We start from the raw sequence: 24345 nt of genomic DNA on the forward strand, positions 1-24345 counted from the left end.
CACACACACATACACACACACACACACACACACGAACACACAAGTGACATCCTCCATCTGGTATCTTCAGTTCAAGTGTTTACACTGCAAACACTCCTTCTGCTTCAGCTTTTGCTAAACGAACCTCGATATTTGCATCTAGCGTTTTACTAACCCCTTTCTACTTTTCTTCGCCTCGTCCACTGAGTCGTTTAGCACACCTGAAACACGTCCGTGCTGAACTCATAGAGACACAGCACATGCAGTCGGGCTGTGTTGTCATAATGCCTGGCTAGGGCCGGGTAATTGGTGGTTGGGTAGGAGCAGGTTGATGCAATATGCCTGCGTCAGCCAGCAGCAGGTGTGTCTGAAGGTGGGGGAGCCACTCTGCTGCAGCAGGAGCTCCAACAGGCTCAGGTCTACACAAGGCTGGTGACCCCCCCCCCCCCCCCACCAGCACACCACCCCCTCAGTCAGGCTCAGGTCTACACAAGGCTGGTGACCCCCCCCCCCCCCCCCCCCCCCCCCCAGCACACCACCCCCTCAGTCAGGCTCAGGTCTACACAAGGCTGGTGACCCCCCCCCCCCCCCCCCCCCAGCACACCACCCCCTCAGTCAGGCTCAGGTCTACACAAGGCTGGTGACCCCCCCCCCCCCCCCCAGCACACCACCCCCTCACGTCAGGCGCAGGACGGCTGGAATGTGGGTGTGTCTGTTTGGACAGGATGGCACCTTTGGGCATGTGCCTCTTGTTCCTCTCAGACTGCTGCTAAACTGCCTATTTGTCTGCCTGCCCAGCTATTGATTTATTTATCAGTGACCATGTTATTATAGCAAATACAGCAGCTGTTGAAACATTACCACCGACGGTAAGCGCTGACATGGACAGAAAGTATTCTTCTTCATTGTGCAAACTCAAACTGAACATGTCAAACAAACGACAGTATAGTACATTGTCAAGACTCAAGATTTCTGATTTGTGTTAAAGCATCAGGTACATCTGTCATGTACAGGACATTTTCAGGCATGCCATATTTCCCCGTCCACCAAGAAAGGAACTGTGGATGCTTAGTTAAACCCAAACTGTGGGATCAGTGCCAGCAACTACTCAGCACGTGATGTCTTCACACTCCCTTCAAATGAAGTGACAACCCCAATACTGAACAGCTCATCCAGATGTCACAGATTAAGTACGTGTGTGTGTGTGTGTGCGTGCACGCGAGTGTGTTTGTCACCCAATCCTATAACCCCCCCCCCCCCCCCCCACCCCTCCGTTCTTTCTCTCACAGAACTCTCTCTCTCCACGCTCCCACACTCTCTGCCACACACACTATCTGTTTCTGTCGGTTCATTTAACCTTCCCCTTTTTTCGTTCATCAATTCTTTTCACGGCGAAGGATCTCTCGCTCATCCCCAGTGGGGCCTGTGTCGATGCTGCCCTTCACCTCGTTACTGAATTCCCAATCAGAGGATCGGGATTTTTAAAAACCAAAGGGGCTCTGGTAAATCAGCGTGGCATTGCGGCGGGGTGCTGGTCCTGTGACCTTGGCTGTATCGACTCTGGGTGGGCTACTGCCAGCTCAGCGTTCAGGCTCACGTTACAGGCCTGCTCTCACGCTAATTACATTAGCAGCTGTGATACACTGTGTCTGTTGTATGGTTGGAAGCATGTCGTGGGGGGCAGGGCGAGAGGGGGGGGGGCGTAAAGGTGAGAGACGTGATGTCATAGTGAGCCTGTCAAATAGGATCAGTACAGCAAACACGTTATGGATGACAGGGGCTGGTGGATGGGTACTGGGCGACTCCCGGACGGTTCATGGGTGGCTGGGATGACTCGCGCCTGCAGTGTGCCTTGTGGGCCGCCCAGTATCAAGGGTTCAAATCCCGCTCAGCACAAGGAAATGAAGACGGATCCTGCAGTGCCATTACTTGACTGCGGGGGTTCAGGTTCCACAATCCACGTCCGCAACCTAGCGCCTCGTCAGAAGATCCGGTGTGAACGAAACACTGAGAGAAAGACATGGTCTCCTCTGGGCATTCAATCGGTGTTCCTGTGCAGATGTGTTTCTCTTATGTCACTGAACCTCAGAGACTAAGCCTGAAGCCAAGGGAGGGTGTGTGGAGGGGGAGGGGGGGGCAAACACATGAAGTCCAGAATTAGATCTGGGCGTAAATATTTGATGAGCTGCTGCTTGCTCCGGGCAGCTCGGCTGCTTCATGGGCATCCAAGGTCAAGGCGAGCCGAAGCCAGGGCTGGACGCTGAGGAGGTTAGGACGGAGGGACTGGGTGCAGCTCAGTGGTTGGAGCACTTGACAGCACGTGAAAAGGTTGCAGGATCCCCACCCCCTCTGAGCTATGTGTCGCTTTGGATAAAAGCATCTGCTAAATGAATACATTATGTTCAGACTTTGAGCCACTTGCTATATACACTTGCTATCTAGATATCACACTTCAAAAGGAAACCCATACTTCCTCTAAACCAAACTAAAACAAATCTATTATTAAAGAATCATCTCTTTTCAGGCTTATTGAATTATGAGTGTCATAGAATCTGGGGAAATATTTGTGTACAAATTGAAGCTATGTAAAAAATGGTTTTAATAAAAACTCCACATCAATCCCCCATGGCAGCGTCTCATGTTCCGGGCGGCAGTTGGCCCTCGTCCATCCATAGATGTCTCTCCATCCCATCTGTTCCCAAAAATAAAACAGAGCTTCAAAACCCTGAAATGTTAGATAACGGGTTCTGATGGCTCAGACGGCCTTTTGGAGCCAAGGCAGGTCCGTCTGCTGAGACAAGACGAACGAGGACACGGGCACGGGCCCCGGCCATCTGTTTTAGCTTCTAGCTCCAGCGGTACCTGGACTGCTCACAGCAACACCGCATGCTGGCCACTGCTCTACTGTGCGTCCAAACTTTTCACCGGCCTGGTCCCCTCTGTCGTGGCCCGATTGTGTGAGATCCACAGAATCTGAAACTTTGTGTGTGTGTGTGTGGGGGGGAACTATGTATAAGGGGGGAGGGAGGGGGGATGGGTTTCTGGGAGCATTATCAAACCCACCCTGGCCCACTTTGAGAGATACATCTTATTTTGGGGGACTGCGGAGAAAGGAAATATCACCAGGGAATTACTGCAGAGCAGCAGGTGATCTATCATTGCAATAAAAACTGCTGCTACCGTCTCGGCCTCTTCGCGGACCGTCAAAAGACGTGTTCCACAAAATGAGGCCCTGACATTAGATATGAGCGGTTTCATCACTTAACTGGATTTAACGGATACAAACCCATAATCGTGGATGTGTGTTGTAAGTGTTCGGTGCTTGGAGAAAAGGTAACAGATTCAGCCAAGCCGATGAACAATCTGTCGTGTGATTTCAGCAAAATGAGAATGTTGAGGGATGACACCTAGTTTTGCTCCGGAACCCGACTTTGCAAAGAGGCAAAGATGTGGATTTTGCTCGAAAGCGATATCCAGGGTCTCGTGGTGTCACTTGTCACCAAATGTCACTGCATTCATCTGCTCAAGGAGTGTCAGGACACAATGATCTCATCAATATTTCAATGTGAAACAGGAATCAAGACGCCAGCTCAATCATGACATTTGTGCGCCATTATTCAGAGCCAGCTCGCCTGCTGCCTCAGTTATTCCACACACAAAGTTTAAAGCAGTACGTGTCCCTGTCGATAGACATGAGAAATCGACATACCACGATATAGACTTGATCGAGATTTGGGTTAAGGTAGCTTTCTGGTAGAGCATTATAAATGGAAGCCACGGCTAAATGATGCTCTTTGAATAATCCCTTTGATTACTCCGGCTACGTTTGATCATGTTGACCATTTGGGGATTAGTTTCGTGAATACCATGAAGGAGGCTGCAGCTTACAGTGATATATAATGTAGGCTACACTTCAATCACGTGCCTTAGTTGTACACTGCTTGAATTGCTTGGGCTTTGCATCCCACTAGTAACACCTCCTCTGAATATTATAAGGACTTTGAGAAGATGCTATCGTCAATCGTGTTCACGTGATCTAAATTCCAAAGGATTTTATCAGATCATGAGAAAAAGGGGATGAGGTTCAAATCGAGAGAGGGAGGAGAGGATTGTCAACTGTGTGAGCGCCGAGATCTCCAGCTGATTGAGTGTTAATTAATGTTTAGTGATACAGCTGTTGTAGGAGTGATCTTGTGCAAAAAGGATAAAGAATTTAATTAGCGAGTTTACAGCCCACTGGGCAGGTGGTGCTGTGCTGAGGGACACATAATATGATAAACCAGATGTCTACATAGACTTGCTGTTTATATGTATAAAAAAAAAAAAACGTGACAATGTCAAACATCGAATATCACCGGATGCTAGCAGATGGCACAGACGTTCGGTTTAATACATATCCAGAGTACAGTGCTGTTAATCAAGTCACCAATGCTAGCCTATCAACATGTGCAATTAAGTGCATAACATTAATGAAGGTCCTTCTTGATCAACATGTTTGATAAATAAATGAAGTCAGCATTTGTTTCATGCACTGGTTGATGCCAAGCCTCATTTCAAATTAATATCATCAACACAACACACGCAAAATAATTTTGCTGGCGTTTGATGTCGGTTCTGGATACAAACTGAGAGTCATGGTTCAAAAAAATAAAACCTTTGAGCGGTCTGACCTCCCAATTAAAAGTGGCTGGGTGGGTCTGTGTTTGAGCGGAAATGATGGTCTGCTGTTGTTGTGTGTGTGTGTGTGTGCCTGTGTGTGTGTGTCTGGCAGTTTTTCTCTAGAAAACTTTGTCGGTGACCCCTAACTACAAATGTTGTTGGTATGTGCCCCTTGAGCCAGTGTAATGGTTTTTAATAATGATCTAAAGACTGCAGACATCACCTTAAACAAGCAAGATATCATAGGGATTTTAAGACTTTAGGTCACTCAAGCACATGCCTGAGCTGCACTGGATTCCCTCTATTTTACGGGAAAAAAGTTGACCTCCCAAATTGTCATTGTATAATTTGCTGTCTGCCTCGAGTGAACTCAGGTGTCTCCAGTATTTGAGCACACTCCTAGCATACAGATAGCTGATGCTGCCCCCTAGTGGCTGCATAACAAACCCCATTCATACGCGCACCCAAAAAGTCCCCAAGCATACAAAAAGAAATTGAACATTTATTGCCTGTAAACGACGTCCTTATGAGCTCCATTTAGGGCTTAACGTGATGTGGAACCCTGAGCTGTAGTGCTGCCTATATTAGGAGAGGGGTTTACTCTGGATTGGCTGTGAGAGGAAGGGAGGACGTCCCTGGCAGGGTCAGCCGGCTGGGGGCTGAGGATCTCTGGGCCACATGGTTTAGACGGGCTGGTCTTCTTCTGTGGTGTCCTGAAGTGAAACCCACATTGGAACGTCGGTTATTATATGACCTCACTGCATAAAGTCATCAGTTATCGGTTTACGAACGTAAACTATGTACACACTTTCTTTTCGTGTAACATTCGTCCGTATATACATGTATTTCAATTGAATTGTAATATGCATCTACTCTCCACCATAGACGGCCACATCCCAAACAATGTTATTTACTCAAATAGGGTTTTTCAACCAGCAGAGAAACAGTAGCGTTGGCTAGTCCACCTGTGTAACTGAGGGCACCTGTTCTTGGAGGCAGGGCCCATCTTGGACAGGATGGTCTTGTAGTGCGTTCTGCATGGTACGAGACCCAGATATCCTGTCTTGAAGTGAGACAGCATAACAGGGGTCTTGAAGAGTGGACCAAGATGTGCGGTTCTACAGAGGAGGGCGAGGGCAATGAATCATGTTGGTATATGCATATATACTGGTATATGGAGTATTTACATTCATTATAGTCATTCGTTTTAGACATTGACAAGATGCTTTCATCGAGAGAGTTGAAAAAAAAGGTGGTCAGAGTCAAGGAGCGGTCTGTATCTACTAGCCACATCGCAAAGGAATCTCAGTTACCATGGGTACTGATGGATGACTTTCTCTTGAGACAGGGTGGTGTGGTTAGAGTACCTCTCCAGGTTGGGTCCAGTCTTGAGCTCATGGAGGGCCTCTCCCTCTGGGATGAAGTCCTTCATGGTAGGGCCCCTTCCCAGCCGAGCGGCCCCATCCAGCACCGCCAGAAGCTTCTGCATCATCTGGTTCCTCCTGACCAGAGTCTTCACCTCAGAGTCCTCCTCCTTGGGAACCTCCTGGGTTGAACACAAGCCGGACGGAAACGCCGTTTCCCGACAACGTTTTGAGAGTTTTGGAAAACAAACGACGCCAAAAAACACGGTACGTTTGGCAGTGGGTTTGATCCCCCCCCCCCACCCCCCCGCAAAATCAAATGTGACTGCGTTGAGAATTTATCCATTTTAAAACCTGTCATTCTGTACCATCAGGGCGTCTTTGAGGGCGAAGGCAGCCTCGTGTAGGATGGTCTCCAGCTGTTCTCTCACAGCCCTCTCTTGTTCCAGTCTCCCAGCCAAGCTCTCGGCCTCCGCCCCTCTCCTACTGGACACCTCCAGCACTGACCTCTGCTCTTGTCTAGACCGACACATCAGGGATTAGCAAACCCCTTTCCTTTATAGAACTTTTAACATCACATAGACAGTACAATGTATATAATAGGAGGTCAGATGGCTGAGTGGTTAGGGGGGCTATTAATCAGAAGGTTGTTGGTTCAATTCCCGGCTGTGCAAAATGACATTGTGTCCTTGGGTAAGGCACTTCACCCTATTTGTACACCCTGTACTTATTGTAAGTCGCTCTGGATAAGAGCGTCTGCTAAAAAACTAAATGCAAATAATAGCGAGAGAGAGCTTTCCTCATACACGCAGGGTAAATATGATACTACTGTACTTGAATTGTTCTGGAAATAGTGAAATAGAAAATAGTCTTAGATATACGAGAAAAACTGAACAGGATGTTCCAGGTACCAGCATGTGAACAGAGTGTGTTATCTGACCTGAGGACCTTCATCTCTGCCAGGAGGGTGGTGTGGTCTTGCTGCAGTTGCTGGTGTTCCTGCTGCACCTTGGCATACTCCATCAGCTCTGAGTTCATCTGGCTACACTTTGCTGTCAGCAGCTGGATCACCTTTAGAAGAGGAGGAAGAGACAGGGGAGACATCAGCCCGGACACACTAAAGCTGACTCATCGTGATGAAAGCAGTTGTGGTACTCATGTTTGACATCTGTAGGTACGGTGTACCAGTTCTTGGGTGCTCTCTAGTGCTATATGACCCGCATGTCCACAATCCTCTCATAAATACCGTGACAACCACAATTGTTCCATTTCTTTCTTCTTCTCTGCTCCATTCCTCTTTCTTCACCCCTCCACCCCTCTCTTTTTTCCTCCCATCCCGCCCTCCACCCCTTTCTCTGACCCTTTTACCTTCCATTCCTTTACCCTCCCTCCCTCCCTCCTTCTCCGGGGGCACCTTCTGGTTGCTGACGTTCTTGTGGGTGATGTCATTGACCACGGACTCCAGGATCCCCATCTCCCGGCGGAGATCTCTCTCTGTCTGCCTCAGGGTCTCGTTCTCCTCCAGGAGCATCCGGCTCCGGTCCGACAGCTGGCTGATCTGGGCGTTCACCGACACGTTCTCGTGGATGGCCCTCTTGGTGATCTCCGGCATCTTCCTGTCCGACTCGCGGCGGAACTCGGCCGCCACGGCCGCCACGCGCTGTTGCATCTCCTTCTTCAGCCTGGAAAGAAAGATTGTGGTCAGGGTGTGTGTGTGTGTGTGTGTGTGGGGGGGGGGCATTTTTACAATGTTTCAGACATTTTTGGTATATTATAGGTAACGCTATGCCATGTGATTGCCACAAGGTTTAGCTTCTTTTGAGATGTCCCATGTTGGGGTCTGTCACGGGGGACCGTGACCTGTCACAGTGTCAACAGCGGAGACCTGTCTATGTCCAGCACTGCCTTCCTCTCCAGGTTGTATATGACAACGCGGTGCTCTTCTTCCCTCTTCTCCAGCTCCATCTCCAGGGACTGCATATGGGCCGTCAGCTCCTCCTTCTGCACCCTGAAGTCCTCTAGGGCCGCTAGTTTACTGGCTAGAAAGAGGAAGGTATGAGGAAAATGTTTGTTATTTTTTACTGTGGAAAAAGTATTTTGTTTACGTGGGATTGTGGGAGTTCATACCAAGCACCATGTTCTTTGAGGTGAGCTTGTCCTTGTTTTCCTGGGACTCCAGACGCATCTGGGCCAGCTGCATCTCAAAGGCATCCCTCTCGGTGTCCTTGGCTTGCTGCAGGCTGACCAGTCGCTCGGTCACATCCTTCACCATCTCCTCCTCCTGGGTCAGAGACCGTTTCAGGTAATGGACAATTTGTTTCTTCTCCTCCTCAAGAGTATCGTAGAGAGAGGAGAAGTCCTTCTGTTCCACCTCGAGCTTATCACATTTATGCTGATATCTGCAGGACAGACGGAAGATGTGGAACAGATGGTAGAACCCAAAGGTGGAACCCAAATAAATAGGCTACACCAACAGGAAATGAGTCGCCTATGTAGTCTGGGCCTAGGCTATGGATTGGTTTTCTAAGCGTGAACGTTATTTTAAGCTATTTGCATATAAACGTTGTCGCCATAATCAGGAGGCAATTATTTGCTATTCATACAGCCAAATACATTAAAACGAGGCTTTATCACAAAGCATACATGGCTAATAACAAACATTGCATGTAGATTTATTTTAGTTAACAGTAAAAAAAATTCGAATTGTAATGGTCTGTTATGATAAAGCTAGGCTAGCCTACGGCAACACCTCACTTCTCTAATTGCTCCTCCAAGTCTCGTATCTGTGCCCTGTAAAACTCTTTTCCGCATTCAGACAACGCGTCGTCAGAACGTGTTTTATCTGCGAGTCCAGTGGATTCTTTCTTAGTTGTGTTATCTCCAGTTTTCTTTCCATTCTTAGGCGTTTTCGGCATTTTCAAACACTTTCTCCGTTTGACCCGCTGCGCTTTCCAGTGGCGAAGCAATCAAAACACACGTTGTTACCAGGGAACTACGTAGCGCGCCCTTCAAATGGAATTCCATTATGTTAACAGCTGGGAGTATTGCTGGGGCTCAATTATTACAACGCTATATCTTTAGTGTATTGAAACCCCCACTGTCAGGCTTGACTGGGTTCTATATTGAAAACGTGTTACCATATCAGTTTAATTTATTAAAACAATATATAGGCTATAATTAACGGCCCATGCCTAATAATTGTAATGGGATAATCTCGCTGTAGGCCACCAAAGACATACAAGGCAATAAATGATTTTTTTGTTATAAATTCAACCCTACAGGGACCCCTCTTGTTTTTGCAATTCATAACACAGCTGACTTGCATCAGTCTTGCCTGTAGCCATAGTCTTTTCAGTCAACTTTGCCAAGTCATGATGAGCCATTCATGGACAAGTTAGACGCCATCAACACTGCTATCATTGTTATTCTTATCCTACACAGTGACACTCAGTCATCTCAAATGTAGTGAACTAATAAGCCTGCAAAAAAAAGGTTGTTATGAACAATTCTCAGCACTATACATTACTACGGCAGACACAACAGTTTCACTCATGCCAATAGACATTTATTATGACCATAGCAGGAAGTGCTGACAGGAAATCGGACCCAAAGAAAGTGAGGCAAGACCTGCTTCTCTTATGAATTCTTCACATATTTCCCGCACAACCATCTTCGATTTCATGTCAGCTTTGACGTGGCAAATACTCCCCAAATAATAATCACATGGGCCTACATGGGACCAACAATGACGCAAACCACTTTCTTGAACTATTTGAAGGAAGATCATGCTGTCTGATTCATTGGCTCATTAGATTGCTAGGTGGATGTGCTGATGTGAAATAGGGTCTTCCGCACTACTCAGAAGACAGGAAGCACATTGCTCTTTGGTGTGAAAGCATGCTGTTCCTCATAGCAGTGCCGTGTGAGGATTTCTGTTTGAAGAGTTGACTATACGCTTGTCCTCACTAAAGGAGAGAATTACATCAGCCGCTGGAGGTTATCCAAGCAGCTCTTAACCTGAATGATGAAGAAACGCAAACTAGGTACGTTTTGTATTCCTGTGAATTTGTTTTAGAATTGATCATCAATACTGTTACATTAAGAGAAATGTGAAACTGCAGTAGTTCAAGAGCCCTGGCTAGTATGAAGTAACAAAGGAGGATCCTCCGAGTGTAACTCTGGAAGAATGGGCTCCATTCACATTTGTTTGTGTGTCAGTTCTCTCTTTGTCTCTGTGTGTCTATCAGTTACACAATACAGATTTATAGTTTATTGTACACAACACATAGATGTCTCCTTGTTTGGTTTCAATAATGGCAACTGACCACAAAATGAAGACAGAGACTAATTTGACCATTTAAGATCAACTTTTACAGAGACAATTTATCTGCTACAAGTGTGATGAATGTGTAAATAATCTTCATGTACAGTTAATTACGTTAACTTGATCACATGGAGCCAAATATACATCCATGTATATGCATATTATATATCTGTAAATAAAAGCTAATTGCATTACAAGTATAAAATAATAATAATACATAATAACAAACCACATAGTTCCTGAGTTATGTAAAACTGAACTCGTAAGCCCAGATGCAAAGGTTGATTCCTTTTTTAGACTACAACGTTATAAAGTAATTAATTGAAGAGGAACAGCGACATGATCTTATTTCACTTTTGTTCCTTCTTATCTCATCTTACCTCCTCAAAAATCCCCTGGGAAATCATTAGGCTATATTTAACTGGGGACGTACACAATTAATGTCTTTTTCGGGTATTCATCGTCGTAATAGGCCCCCGGGGCTGAAACATAATCAAACAACCAGAGGGGTCAGCTCACAGTTCAAAACTGAATCCGGTGAGAGTTTCACCAGCTCAGGATATAATCACATTCCATGCATGACTCTATATGAAAACCAATCATTCCTTTACTCGCAATTTGACCAAAATCCTAAGAGTGAACTGAAACACTAGGATGACACAGAAAAACGTCCGTATGAGGTCACACTAATTAAATGTCTCTTTTAGGTTTGAAGTGGTTCGGGAGTCTTTCGAATCTTTCCCTTTCCAAGTGTTCCCCAACCAAGCCGGACCCAACCAAGCCGGACCACAGGAAGTCTTCGGGATATGAAGAGAGCTCAAGTGACACAACAGCGGGTGACAAAACAGTTGATGACATAACAACCAGCATGCACAGCCCAGGCTACGCCCGCTCCACTGACATGTACACCCACGTCGGTACCGCGCCACGTACAGATAGACCGAGCAGACGAAAGGGCTCCAAGAAGAGCGATAACAAAACAGGGGTTGATAAAGAACCGGGCCAGAGAAAAAACGTGGATTATGTACAACATTCCCCCCTACTGAGCGCTCTGTCCGTGTCCAGTCTTTCCAGTCTGGATCTGCCCCTATCTGATTGTAATAAAGGAAGGCCACTGCCCATGGTGCCAGTGCCCTCCCCCTCAGCCAGTGCCAGCAAAGGCCCATCCAAAATCATAGCTGCAAAAGAACCTAAGAAGACCTCACCACTCCATAAACCCTTCCGTGGTACAGACTTAACTTTACGATGTGAGGATCATTCAGTGATCAGTACAGCCATGGTCGAGCCCACTGCCACGAAGGCTGAGCCTGTGCCGTCGTCCCCCACCCCTCAACATTACCCCAAGGCAACAAGAGTTCTCACCCAGGACTTGTATGTTGTGATGGAACCTGTCGCTGAGCCAGCCAACCACACAGGCGAGGACGCATTGGAAAGGACGGGGTCAGAGGATTTACTGGAGACACTAGACAGGTGAGATATGCCCTTTATCAGTTTGGTCTCATCCATGAGTCTCTTGGTAACTCTGAAAATACTGAAAGTGAAATATGAGTAATTCAATCTTGAAAATCTGAAAAGTGCGTTTTCTGACCATAAATCTGGCTCAATGTATGTTAAAGAACCGTTCAATTGATTTAAAGAGCTTGGAAACATGTAGAATACGGTACCAAGCAATACAGACATGCGCGCTTAGGGTCCCTCCCTGTATCCTAATAACTTGTTTCTCCGAGGCTTAGTCGAATTCTGAATCTTGCCTCAATTTAGTACTTGACATAGAGAATGAAATACAGTCCGGTCACATTTATGTCCTGCGATGATTATCGGGCTATGGTGAGATTACCTTCTTTATAATATTGATAACTTTACATGCTAGAACTTTAGTAGTCAGCATTGCATCAAAATCCCCAGTTCATACAGGTCACTGTTTATTAGACTGTTTATTTGTCATGTCGACTGACCTAATGCGAAATGAATTGCGGTAGCCAGTGGTCTTTGCGACATTGGTCATTGGAATAGCATGTAAAAGTAACAGCGATTTAAGAATGTTATTTAGAGACAGAGATATAAGAATCCCATGTTACATTTGATCAATTATACTTTAATATTCTTCAACAATTAACAATGCATTCAACTTTAATAATTGAATAGCTCCATGAAATTAAATGCGCACTTGAGAGATCAGCCTTATTGCAACAGTAAGCGGCTACATCGTTTTGTCATTTGTAGCCTACAGACTCTAGATATTATGTAATGAACTATTGCTCAAGGAATGTGTCTGTTTCCCCTCTTCGCAGCCCAAAACATGACATGACTGTGAAGCTGGGCAGTGCTCTTTGTACGGGAAGCAGAGAACGACGCCTGTTCTTTCAGCTGTCACTGTGTGACTGATAAATTGGTCAGACAAGTCAGTTCAAGTTGACCTCCTTCCCTATAGTAGTCACGATAACCGTTTTTTTCCCTTTATCCAGATGTTAATAAAAGGAAAAGTTCTAAACACAAAAAGACATAAGACAGCATGGGTTGTTATCTTTTTTAGATATTACATTTGATGTCATTACAGTAATAGGTCTGAGTCAAATTTCCGTGGGGAGTTGGGGACCCTATGCTCAATACTTTCAAGTCCAGCGAGGTTCAAAGAAGTGTTGACACAGATGTTGACACAAATACATTTGGTCATTTTCCACTGTTAGATGGGAAAGTTTGACCCTCTTTCATAAACCTCTACAACATATGATGTGATGTGAGTGTCTGTTATCTGAATGCAGGTTGGCATCGTCAAGAGAAGTACATTTAAACGATATGATGCCGGGATTGTCTGTTTGTCTGTGTGTGTGCTTGTGTGTACATGTGTGTGTGTGCTTGCGTGTGTGTGTGTGAGGGAGCATGGGGTCTCTACAGCTGGCTGAGTGTTGTTGGCCAACAGTGTTTTAATGTGGTAGAAATGTATTTCTCATCTGGAGGGACCCTCCCAACCAAATACAGGGACATTCTGTCAAACATTCAATAAACACAGCTTGCTGTAAGAGCCATATTATGGATATGAAAATCGATCCAAAAATTGATTGGGTACTGTATTATCATGGCCAGATTGTTGTTGCCATCTTTTCCATTGTCCTCTTAGTGTTTAGGGATCCACTGAGGAGCCTTGTGTGTTGTGTGAGAGAGAGATCAGGTTTATGGGGGCAAGAGGCCTTGGCTCTCAGACAAGCTCTCAGGGAAAAAATGCAACTTTTGGAGGAACAGCAGAGTTGCGAAAATGTTCAGAGATTCTCAGAAGGACACTCACAGCCTCACTCACAGAATGACTGCACATGTAGACCGTAGCAAGCTGGTGCAGTGGCAGATTTAGACTTTGATAAGAAGGATTGCTCTGTGTCAGTCCTACCAATACGTAATGTACCTTATGACCAAAGAGGATACAAGTAATCAGGGAAATTAAAAGCACATTTTTTCTTAAGTCCTTAAAGTAAAAAAGTCCCTTTTTTTTGTCCATGTATCTCTATCCAAAGAACACCTCATACAAACTCTGAGTCCGAAAGCAATTTTAATGTTTCTCTTTGGATTGGATGCCTTGTTTGTTATGACATCAAAACAATAACTGTAGGAGCCGAATTAACCATTATGTTGATTCTTATGTTATCTCTCTTTATTTGTATGTGCAAGTGTGTGTGTGTAAGAATAGGTGAGTGACACTATGGCCGTAGATGTTTTTACCCCCATCTAGAGGACACCTGAACTTTACCTGAGAGGCTGAAGGTGGAGCCCAAGGGGGAAAGGCATTCAAATCCAGCAGCCAGAGCATCTGGGCATGGCTGAGGAAGGCAACAGTTTTTTGACCGTGTGCCAGGACGTTTGCAAAAGAACCATGCGCTTTACGAAAGACTCTTTAGTTTATAACATAACATTGCATAAAGTGAGATGTACAGATGTAAACACAAAACAAACACACACAAACAATTGTATATATACATATGTATTAAATGTATTGAGCAATCTGATCATGAAACAAATCCACATTCTGTTGTTTCTTTATCCTTTTAGCCCACTGGATGCCATGAATAGCGGTGAATATGTAAAGGTAAGAATTTTTTTCTTTCTTGTGGATCTACGATGCATAGGTGGATGCACCCCCCCCCACCCTGGGAAAAATATGATTTGTTCCCCCCAATAAATCACTGTAAACATAACTATGTAATTTCAATAATATCAATAATACGCAATGAAAGCGCTTTGATGATTATGGACACAATGGCGCTTTTTTAATGTGCTGTGTTACAGCAGTCATTTTGGTGTCCCCCTCAGGAATTGCTCTTGAGAAAATGTCATATATTTGTCCCCCCCAAAGTTCATAGCAGATTTTCGCGATAAATGACTCACTTTAGACTGATAGGAAACTGTCAGGAGGACCAAGAAATGCTTCTGAACTTGTACTTGTTGCAATTTGTGAATAAACTTTGTTTAATGTTTAGTAGTAACCAGGACTATCCTGGAAAAAAAGTATGGTTTGCAGACAACTTCTGATATTTGCAACTGAGCATTTGGAGGGTGTTCTTTAACTGGATATTGAAGCTAGTCACCTTCTTGTTGTTAGAGGGGGTGTTTTTTGGAATCTCCATGCCTCACTGTTGTTATATGAAACCAGGAGAACCCTGTGGAGGCTCCTGTGTGCTCAGTGGTCAAGCTCTAATTGAATTAGGATTGGTGACAAAAAAAGAGTTTGGGACTCCAGCCCATTCCTATGGATCCTTCGCGCCAGCACGGTTACCATGGGCAACAAAGCCCAATCTGGATATGACTAGTTGTGTCTGACAAAGGTGAACAGAGAGAGAGAGCGAGAAGTGCTTCCAATCCACAGTCTTACATTCGCCTTCCCTCTAACTTTCACAAACATCCCAGTTGCCTCAAAGGGATGAACTTGTCATGAATGGTAATGGTGATAGAATTAACGCTATTCATTAGGTTTCTAGGTCTTTAGGTTGTCTCTCTTTGTTTTCAAGTGTATTGGACCGATGCCAAACCTTATCCAGTGTCCCATAGGACAGACTGTTGAATGGGTTGGATAGGGACTGCTGAGAAAAACAACACGTCAGCCAGGATTAATGGCTGGGAACAATTGTTTGCAGCCGGTGTTCCTCCAGAGTGGAGAATTCCACAAACATTTATTGAGTTGGTGACCGGGGAGCTGCTTGATGTACAGTGTCTGTCCCCAGTTGTCTAAAGACGTGACAAATCTTTGCTGACTGATGGTGCTGTTTCACAAGAACGTTTCCTAGACAACTCACCCAAGACTGTGCTGTGATGCCGGTGTGGGAATGCCAGACATCTCCTCTCTCTCACCACTCTTTCGAACCTCGCTCAGTTTCTCTCTCTCTCTCTTTCTCCTCTCTCTCTCTATCTCGCTCTACCCTTCCTGCCCTCTCTCTCTCTATCCTTTTTAATCTCCCTCTCTATCCTTCCTACCCTCACACTCTCTTTCAACAAAACAAGGTAGAGTTCTGTACGATACAGACACAGACACCAGCATTAGTAACAGACTGGTCTCTAACATTAGGGGCAAAACACAGTTGAAAGTCTGCCGATTCCCATTATTTTTTGTTGTTGTTAGCATCTCTTTGACATCGTCGGCCATGTTTGTCCTTCCTTCTCGGAAGTTCTCCAAGGACAGGTTCTGGTTGGACGCTCCGACGGAGAAGCAACGCAAAGAGCTGGAGGAGGAGCTGAAGCTGAGCAGCGGCGTCCTGCAGAGCCACGCCTGGTACCACGGACACATCCCCTGGCAGGTTGGACTCACCTGCCGTCTGTCACACACACGCGCTGGCGCATACACACGCACACGCCTGCATGGGCGCACATACGCACGCACACAATCAAGTACACACACTCACTTACACACATGCGCAGACATACACAGGCCTCCACACACACACACACACACACACACAGATAAGCAAATACATGAGCACGATCAATCGCATCTGAATCCATCCTTGCATCGGAATACACTGAGCACTAAGCATTCGCAAACAAGCCCTCTGTGACATTGGTTGTTTAAAAAAGCCAAATAAATATATTGTGATTTGATTTGAAACAGGTTGCTGAGTCTCTGGTGGAGAACCACGGAGATTTCCTGATCAGGGACTCACTCTCCAGCCAGGGAGACTATGTTCTGACCAGCCGCTGGACTCTCAAGACTCTGCACTTCCTCATCAGCAAAGTTGCGGTCCAGTCCGGTGACATCCACAGCCGTGTCCAGTATGCCTTGGAGGGGGAGCGGTTCGACTCGGTTCCGGCGCTGATTCACTTCTACGCGGGGAACAGGACAGCACTGACCCTACACAGCGGAGCTGAGATCCATCGTCCTGTTAATCGGACGTTGCCCCTGAGGTACCTGGAGGCTTTGTTTGGTACGGGCGGACCCAGGAGCTACGCGGTGAGCTCTCCTTCGTGCCAAAGGGCTGCGCAGAACAAGACTGGCGATGGAAACAGAACAGGCAACACCTGCCCCTTGAGGTGAGGTTGCATTTCATAGCAAGGATTCAGTGGAGTGTTCAGGCCACTGTTATGTTTTACATGAGGCTCATCGTGTTGTAATTCACCCCAAATATGGTTTGTGCGTGTGTATGTGTCTGTTTGTTTGTGTTCAGCCATTCCCATGTTCACCACAAGGGAGCAGTCTGGAGCTGTGAGCTTGGCAGCTTGGATCGTCTCCAGCCCTCGTGTCCCACTGGGGAAAACCCTGTGTCTCCTAAATTCAACACCAGTGAGTTGAAGGTTCTCTGCAGATAGCAAAAAGGGTGTAGCTCAGTGGTTAGAGCTTTTGACTGAAGATGAAGAGGTTACAGGTTCAAATACTCCCCTGTGCAAAATGTCATGAGCATCTGTCTGTTTAACATCTGCTAAATCAATTCGATTCAGTATAAAACAAATTAGTGCTAATTTAAGTTCTGCCATAAATTAAGCAAAAAGCTATCATCCTATTTTTACTTTATTCCATGATACCAATGCTGACCACAACACTTCAATGCATATCTGTTACAAAGTTACTAGTGAATATACCAATTATCCTCAATAAATCATTTGTTGGTTTACGTAAATGACACAGTACCTTTACAGAATTCACACCTCCTCGTCAGGGTTTCCCGCAGCACTTTGCAGTGAAGGCGACCGCCTTGGCAACATACGCCCGCCGCCTTGACTACGTTGTAGTCTAGGTTTCTTTTTTCTAATGAGCGATATCCGCCGTGTTACTTTATCCATTTTTTCTGCCTTTCATTCCAACGGCAGTCTCCCTTATCTGCAGACCGGGGCATCAGCAAGCCTCACCCTACCAATTTGACCAGCACATTTTCTGTGGGAAACCCAGCTCCTCGTCATTATCAATCTCTTTTCACTTTCCTCCTACAAAACACTTTACGCCACAAAAACATTCCAGAGGATAAACAGAGCAGTAAAGTAAGCAAAAGGGCTGCCAGTAATGTAGCTATAACATCAACAGAGTGGTACTGAATCCAGGACATCCTGAACGACTGTGTCCTCAAATGAGGAGCTCCCTTGTGTCTCATGACGTACTCAATCCAGAACATGGCCTGGTCCAGCGGCTTCATGGGCTGGTCCTTGTGCAGCCTAGAGAGCCTCTGCATGTTCTCTCTGTAGGACGGGTCCTCCAGGACCGCCCTCAGCGCCTCCAGGAAGTTGTCTCGGTTCAGGTAGGCTATGTCCACCACCTTGGCGCCACCTTTGGCTTTCATCCGAGAGAGGTTGTCGCTCTGGTCGAACATCAGAGGCAGGCCGAGGATAGGAACGCCGTGGTAGATGGCCTCCTGGACTCCGTTGGTTCCCCCGTGGGCCACGAACACTTTGGTCTTGGGGTGTCCTAAGAGGTCGTTCTGGGGCAGCCAGTCCACCAGTAGGGTGTTGTTGCCGAGGGCGGCGGGCCTCTTCCCCGTATGCCTCCAGATGACCTTCTGCGGTAGCTGCGCGAAAGCGCCAGCGATTTCCTCCGCCGCGTCGTCGGGGAGATGTCCCACCAAGGTGCCCAAGGACATGACGACGACCCCGTGTTCTCCAGAGCTCTGGACAAAGTCGGCGAGATCCTGGGCGAGTGGCTTGGAGGGCTTGCACTGGAATCCGCCCATGTACACAACATTGGGCATGGTGGGACGAGGAAACTCAAAGGTGAAGTCGTTCCTCATGAGCCAGATGTCCGCGTCCTGGAACAACTCCATGTAATGAACGTCCGGGCCAAAGTAGCGATGGACAAACGACATATAGGTTGAGTCTGTGACGTACGCCACTTGGAGTCTCGTAAACAAATACATAAAGACGTTTTTTAATCTCTCACAAAACGTCATTTTATCAGTCAACTCTGACCCGGCGATTGGGACGTAGGACAACGGTGATGGTGCGATGCACTGATGTCCCTCGCCCTGGATGGTCCACCTGACATTGAAGACTAGAGGAAGGCCGAGTTTACGTGCAATCAGTGCCCCTCCACCACCGGCTGGGTCGGACAGAACCACATCGTACTCTGCTTCTCTGAACTCCTTCATGAGCTCCTCGTTCTCAAACGTTTTCCCCATCGCCTCGACCAGATCTTTATTAATGTAATAGAACTGTTTCACAAGATCGATCTCCAAGGCTACACGAGACCAAACGGATCCTCCTTGACGCCGTAAATCCAGCGTTCTCTTCACAAACGAACCGAAGACCTCTTGGTCGAGTCCAGCGTTGGTCTCGAGTGTGACCGATGTATAGAAAGGGGATTCTGCCTTGATGTACCAGTTGACCGAGGGTCGAATGACTGTGATGTTGTGGCCTCTGGCGTGGAGCTCTTCGATGAGAACCTTCATGTTCACCCAATGGCTCCCGTCCAGTGGGAACACCAACACCTTCCCTCCCTGGGCTGGAAGCAGACCAGCCAGCAGCAGGATCCATGTTGCCAGGGCTGGAGGATGCATGTTTAGGTGGAGCTGTCACCTAATAGACAACACATACAGAGTTGTTAGTTAGTTGTCAGAACCACTACAGTAGCTTTGCCTCTGAGATAGATGCACATGCTGTATGTCTTGTCCAAGACTCTGGACATTCTACATTGAACAAAACCAACTTTAGACTATCTAACAGTCTACATTCCATATTTGCTGTTTAGAGGTAGCAGATGAATGTTTTGTCTTCAAAAAAAAAAAAAAAAAGTTGTCTTCAGACATAGAAAACAAAATAAACTGTAAATCATTGTGGACATCACTTTGATACTGGAATAGATGCATTCTCAAATTTATGGTCATGTTTGCTTAAAATAATTGAATTTCTTTCGCAAGATCAGATCTTTCTTCTTGCTCCACAGCTGGAGGAGATTGTTGCGCAACAGCGATAAGTTCGTTGTCCCCCCTGAACCCATTCATCCAAAATCCAAAATGTAGAAAAGCTATCCAAAATGTGTTTACATAGGATGCAGTTGCTATATTACTAAAGTTTAATTTGCCATTGTATTACAGAACTTAGTTTTGAATATACAATTAAATTATATTTACTTTCTACGATACTATGATTGATCACCACACACAGGAAAATACTGCATTGAGAGACTTCATCTGATTAGGGGGATCATGTTGGAGTGCTTCTTTTTAGCACCTTTGATACAAAATTCATTCATTACAAAGTCTTACCCAGAAAGTCCCAATCGATAAATAACCTCAATCTTTGCCAGATGTTCAGCCAATGGATGAAAATTGGAATGGTCACTGGAGATTGTCTGCCAAAACACTGCTCTGGAACATGAACGTACACTCCTGTATATTCCAAGGAGCAGAGTGGCATGGTGTTGGGTTACACTCTTCTATGTAATGTAAACCAGGAGCTGCTGTGTCCAAGGTTCACTTATTTCTCGTATGCGGTGAAACAACAATTGGGCAGGACCTGGGGGGCAAACATCACATGCCTGATTTTGGGGTACCACGAGTTTCTGCGTGGAAAGCAGACTTACTTTGGTGTAGGTGTTTGAAAATGTGTAGGGGGATAGGCTTTTTTATGTTCTTAAAGTCAAAATGCTGGAATACCTATTGGGATTGTTCTTTGCTTCTTAAGTCATTATGGCATATACTTTGGCTGCAATTGAAGGTGGTCACAATTCTACACTCCAATCACCTTAGTGTTACGAGACTACACACTGGGGGTTGGGATCCAAGTGCAGAGTTTATGAAAGCATAAGGTAAAGCCCAAGGTTCGCTAGCGTGCTGACAGGGTAATAGACACAATCCAAAGGCCAGTGCATAAGATAAACAGTCGAGAGGGCTAAACACAGTAAATATAACTATAGCTATGAAGGAAAGGAAAACTTAGCCCAAACTAACGTTGCACCATTCCTTTGCAAAAAGATTACAAAGAACTGAGGGGTATGAATACACATGATGAGCACAGGTGCGAGGAACTAACCAAACTAAGCACAGGTGAAAACAAGGAGGTTTCTATTCTGAGGAGGCAGTGCACTGCTGTTGTTTGGGCTGCTGAAACACAGGCACTCATTAGAAAACCTTTTTTCTGCCTCACGTGTTGTGAAAATGTTGGAGCGAACTTATGTAGGACACAAGTCAACCTAAAACTGATTGTATCAGGCCTCTATCACTTATTAGTAGCTATATAATTAGCCACAGGTGATAACGCCATTGAGCCACCTACTGTACTTGTTTCTTATCGCTGTTAGTTAATGCTTACCGGATTTTTTACTCACTTCAAGAGCTAGTGCTGTGCCAAGGTCAATATTTCAACATTGTTTTATTTCAAACGCCCAATGTAAATTTTCATGTTAGAAACTGCAATGGTAAAATAATATTTTACACCATAATAATAATAATATTCCAAATTCTGTTTGTTTTTCCAGTCCCCCAACACAGGGGTCAGCACCATCACCATGGCAACCGAATGGGGATCACAGCCCCCATCTCAGCCCAGCCCCAACCCTCCCCCAAAAACAACATCCGCCTCCCCCGCACCCCCCAACCCCCGCACCCCCACAGCTGCCCCAGGGCAGAGGCAGACACAGGAGGCAGCCACTACGAACAGCCCGGCCTCCAGGCAAAGAGCTACGTGGAGCGCCTGTGTGCCGAGGAAGGACTTGACCCTGGCCTAAGCCCGGGAAACGGGAAGAATGGCAATGTGTTCTTTCTTCCTGAGGTGGAGAAAGTGTCTGTCTTCGGGCCCAGCAGATATAGGTCCAAGCTGCTGCCCAGGGACAACAAGCCCCTGGAGATGGGCGTGCTGAGGAGGAGGAAGGAGCTGCTGGCTGAAGTGGACCCCAGGACTGCAGCCAAGCACATCACCAAGGCCGACTGCATGGTACAACACGAACAGAGAGAAACAAGCATGCGACACCTACACGCATAAACGAAGAACACACGCGTAAACACATCCAGCATAACTACCATTAGTCTTTTTTGTTGTTGTTGACCTTCTACTATGTGATTACTGGTCATCAGGTTGCCAGGATACTGGGGGTTAGTCCAGAGATGCAGAGGAGGATGGGGGTGAGATACGGGATAGAGCTGCTGACCCTCCCTCATGGCCACCAGCTTCGCCTGGACCTGCTAGAAAGGTAGAGCGACTCGTGACCTCGGCCATGTTTGTAAGCGAGAGGCAAATCCCCCAAGACACAGGTCGTAAACGTACCCTTCTTGTGTCTTTCTCTCTTTCACCCCACTCCACCCATCCCTCCCTCCATCCCCCACACTCTCTGTCTCCCCCTACCTCTGCCTCCCTCCCTGCCACTTTCTCTCTCTCTCTCTCCACCCAACTCTGCCTCCCCTTCCTCTCTCATTTCTAGGTTTGTGACCATGTCCATCATGCTAGCGGTGGATGTGCTGGGATGCACGGGCACAGCTGAAGAGAGAGCTGCCTTGCTACACAAGGCTATCCAGATAGCTGCGGAGCTCAAGAGCAGCCTAGGAAACCTGTTTGGTTTTGCTGCCATCATGAGAGCCTTGGAGCTGCCACAGGTACAATAGCCTTGGATAAACCTATTCTCTGTATTGTTCCGAGAATGCAAACCCCTGTGGAATGGTATCGATATTCAATTTCACGTCTCCTTTATGCTGTGAAATAGGTGTTGTTTGTGTGAAACCGTTCCTATCTAATGATAGTTATTTCATACTTATTATGTGTTGGGAAAATCGCTGGTTGATAAGCTGTTGTTTGTCCTCTCAGATTTCCCGCCTGGAGCAGACTTGGATGTTGTTACGCCAGCGACATACTGAGGGCGCCATCCTCTATGAGAAAACCCTGAAGCCTTTCATGAAGAGTCTGAACGATGGGAAAGGTAATAATAAAAATAATGTAATAAATAATAATAATAATAATGATAAAACGTTATGTTATTTTTGGCCTCCGTTTGGAGCTGACAGACTTGTGTTTCTGCCCTCGTAGAGAGTTGTCCATTGTCAAACACATGTTTCCCACATGTGGTCCCCCTTCTTTACCTTCTGGAGAAGAGTGTGGCGGTCGGGGAGGGGGTGGAGCCATGGGAGACAGTGGAGACCGGAGTGGAGGCGGTCATGAGTCATCTGGGGGCAGCACGTACCATTGCACAGCTGGGGGGGGTCTACCACACCAACGCAGAGACTAAATTACAGGGTAAGGGAGGGCAAGAGGAATCCTTTGCCTCGTTCAGGGGTGAGGTACATGCTTTGAGATAAAAATAAACTTTTAAAAAATAAACAAATGGTTGCTATATGAATATAGATGGTGAATGAGTGAGTGATTGAGAGAGTGAGTGGTCTGAGTGAAGGTTTGTGTGTGTGTGTGTGAAGACAGTTCGCTGTTCATGTATGCATTTCTAAGTGTGTGTTTGTTGTTCATGATGCAGGCTTCCAGGAGCAGCCAGACATCCAGGAGCTCTTCCTCACAGAGTTCCAGATGAGGTTGCTATGGGGTAGTCGAGGAGCCGATGAGAAGCAGACAGAACGCTACGCCAAGTTTGACCAAGTGTTGACAGCCCTGTCTAATAAACTGGAGCCACCTCCTCGACCTCAATGAGCCAGAGTCCCTCAGAGGGACCCTGTGAAAGGACATTTCATGTTTGTTGATTTTTCCCTTAAGTGACATGGCAAGCAAGTCCTGTCATTTAAATATGGGAAAATATTATGTTTTGATAGCTGCATTTGGTGTATGTCTGGTCATGGGACAAGGAATCCGTGGGATCACAAGGGAAGAAAAAGAATTGTACTGATGTCAGGGACAGGAGATCTGCACTACTGTGATTATTATACTTCTGATGCTGCTTTACAGGTGTGCCTTGCATAGACCTTTGTGACATATTACTGAGGCTAGTTTTGTGTTGTATCCCTGTTTCCTGTTACTATCCAATTGTTTGCTAAATTATACGTTTTAATCAAGTTCCTACTTGGGAGCTTCAGTGGTAATGACAGATGTTGGATATTTACATTTAGTAGAAGCGGTTATCCAGAGCGACTTACAGTAAGTATAGGGACATAGGTAGGGTGAAGTGCCTTGCCCAAGGACACAACGTCATTTGGCACGACCAGGAATCTAACTGGCAACCTTCATATTACTAGCCAAATTCCCCGACCGCTCAGCCACCTGACTCCATATTTCAGGTTGTACAACAATGTATGCTGTTTGGACAGTGCCTTACTTATGACTTGTAACTTGTACATTATCACTGTGTTGTAGCTAACTGACTTTCTAGCTAAGAAGTTAATAATGGTAAATGTATAGCGTGTGTGTGGCTCTGTATAATAGGTTTTCATAGGCTAATCAATCAATCAATCCATGATTGCACTCTCCAAGAAGAGTGTAAAGTACAGTGTGAGAACAGCGTTGTTTAACCCTGACCACCAAATAATACAGAGACATTTCCAAAAGGAATGTAAAGAAAATGTATTTATGTATGGTAGGCCTACTTAGCGCTTGATTAATGAAGTGTTTGTAATAAATACGGCGTGCAAAATTACAGTGTCTACATTGACTGTCTAGGCTACATTAACTGACCAATGATAAGGTCCACTGATAGCT

General features: G+C 46.0%; 3 protein-coding genes across 11 annotated transcripts; 1 reads left to right on the forward strand and 2 right to left on the reverse strand.

The window, feature by feature from the left end:
• Nucleotides 1-4814: 4814 nt before the first annotated feature.
• Nucleotides 4815-9696, reverse strand: cfap157 (cilia and flagella associated protein 157). 3 transcript variants are annotated; one of them, XM_047015838.1, is made up of 9 exons: nucleotides 9630-9696; nucleotides 8130-8401; nucleotides 7888-8041; nucleotides 7417-7684; nucleotides 6943-7073; nucleotides 6371-6521; nucleotides 6006-6184; nucleotides 5604-5756; nucleotides 4815-5351 (listed from the first exon to the last, which is right to left on the reverse strand). In XM_047015838.1, exons 2-9 carry the CDS (start codon nucleotides 8272-8274, stop codon nucleotides 5183-5185), a joined length of 1350 nt encoding a protein of 449 aa, XP_046871794.1. In that variant the 5' UTR covers nucleotides 8275-8401; nucleotides 9630-9696; the 3' UTR covers nucleotides 4815-5182. The 3 variants fall into 3 exon arrangements, with proteins under 3 accessions (XP_046871794.1, XP_046871793.1, XP_046871792.1); XM_047015837.1 differs by lacking the exon at nucleotides 9630-9696 and adding an exon at nucleotides 8757-9327 and having other exon boundaries at nucleotides 5622-5756; XM_047015836.1 differs by lacking the exon at nucleotides 9630-9696 and adding an exon at nucleotides 8757-9327.
• Nucleotides 9697-9802: 106 nt separating this feature from the next.
• sh2d3cb (SH2 domain containing 3Cb) lies at nucleotides 9803-24275 on the forward strand. Of its 5 annotated transcripts, none has more exons than XM_047015830.1 (12): nucleotides 9803-10045; nucleotides 11034-11796; nucleotides 14365-14401; nucleotides 15975-16103; nucleotides 16415-16833; nucleotides 16968-17083; nucleotides 21200-21654; nucleotides 21795-21910; nucleotides 22139-22310; nucleotides 22519-22630; nucleotides 22738-22944; nucleotides 23177-24275. In XM_047015830.1, exons 1-12 carry the CDS (start codon nucleotides 10024-10026, stop codon nucleotides 23344-23346), a joined length of 2718 nt encoding a protein of 905 aa, XP_046871786.1. In that variant the 5' UTR covers nucleotides 9803-10023; the 3' UTR covers nucleotides 23347-24275. The 5 variants fall into 5 exon arrangements, with proteins under 5 accessions (XP_046871786.1, XP_046871789.1, XP_046871788.1 ...); XM_047015833.1 differs by lacking the exon at nucleotides 9803-10045 and adding an exon at nucleotides 12618-14236 and having other exon boundaries at nucleotides 11372-11796; XM_047015832.1 differs by lacking the exons at nucleotides 9803-10045; nucleotides 11034-11796 and adding exons at nucleotides 11817-12153; nucleotides 12618-14236.
• On the reverse strand, nucleotides 16093-21121 carry LOC124463983 (UDP-glucuronosyltransferase 2A2-like). Of its 3 annotated transcripts, none has more exons than XR_006955684.1 (3): nucleotides 19989-21121; nucleotides 17429-19299; nucleotides 16093-16160 (listed from the first exon to the last, which is right to left on the reverse strand). XR_006955684.1 is itself a non-coding variant. In XM_047015839.1 (2 exons), the coding sequence occupies exon 2, from the start codon at nucleotides 19278-19280 to the stop codon at nucleotides 17700-17702; it is 1581 nt and encodes a 526-aa protein (XP_046871795.1). In that variant the 5' UTR covers nucleotides 19281-19299; nucleotides 19989-21121; the 3' UTR covers nucleotides 17121-17699. The 3 variants fall into 3 exon arrangements, 1 of the variants encoding a protein (XP_046871795.1); XR_006955683.1 differs by lacking the exon at nucleotides 16093-16160 and adding an exon at nucleotides 17013-17099; XM_047015839.1 differs by lacking the exon at nucleotides 16093-16160 and having other exon boundaries at nucleotides 17121-19299.
• Nucleotides 24276-24345: the final 70 nt, after the last annotated feature.

The sequence above is a fragment of the Hypomesus transpacificus genome, unplaced genomic scaffold (assembly GCF_021917145.1).
Source record: "Hypomesus transpacificus isolate Combined female unplaced genomic scaffold, fHypTra1 scaffold_31, whole genome shotgun sequence".
Classification (NCBI taxonomy): Eukaryota; Metazoa; Chordata; class Actinopteri; order Osmeriformes; family Osmeridae; genus Hypomesus; species Hypomesus transpacificus.

Bases quoted from the DNA above. Each gene is read 5' to 3' on its own strand.
- sh2d3cb (XM_047015830.1), top strand. From the start codon at position 10,024: ATGATGAAGAAACGCAAACTAG. The intron at 22,311-22,518 runs GTACAATAGCCT...TTGTCCTCTCAG, and splicing joins GAGCCTTGGAGCTGCCACAG to ATTTCCCGCCTGGAGCAGAC. The intron at 22,631-22,737 runs GTAATAATAAAA...CTGCCCTCGTAG, and splicing joins GAGTCTGAACGATGGGAAAG to AGAGTTGTCCATTGTCAAAC.
- LOC124463983 (XM_047015839.1), bottom strand. From the start codon at position 19,280: ATGCATCCTCCAGCCCTGGCAACATGGATCCTGCTGCTGGCTGGTCTG.
- cfap157 (XM_047015836.1), bottom strand. From the start codon at position 8,917: ATGCCGAAAACGCCTAAGAATGGAAAGAAAACTGGAGATAACACAACT. The intron at 8,042-8,129 runs GTATGAACTCCC...TCCTCTTTCTAG, and splicing joins CTCAAAGAACATGGTGCTTG to CCAGTAAACTAGCGGCCCTA. The intron at 6,185-6,370 runs GTACAGAATGAC...TGTTCAACCCAG, and splicing joins CCCTCAAAGACGCCCTGATG to GAGGTTCCCAAGGAGGAGGA.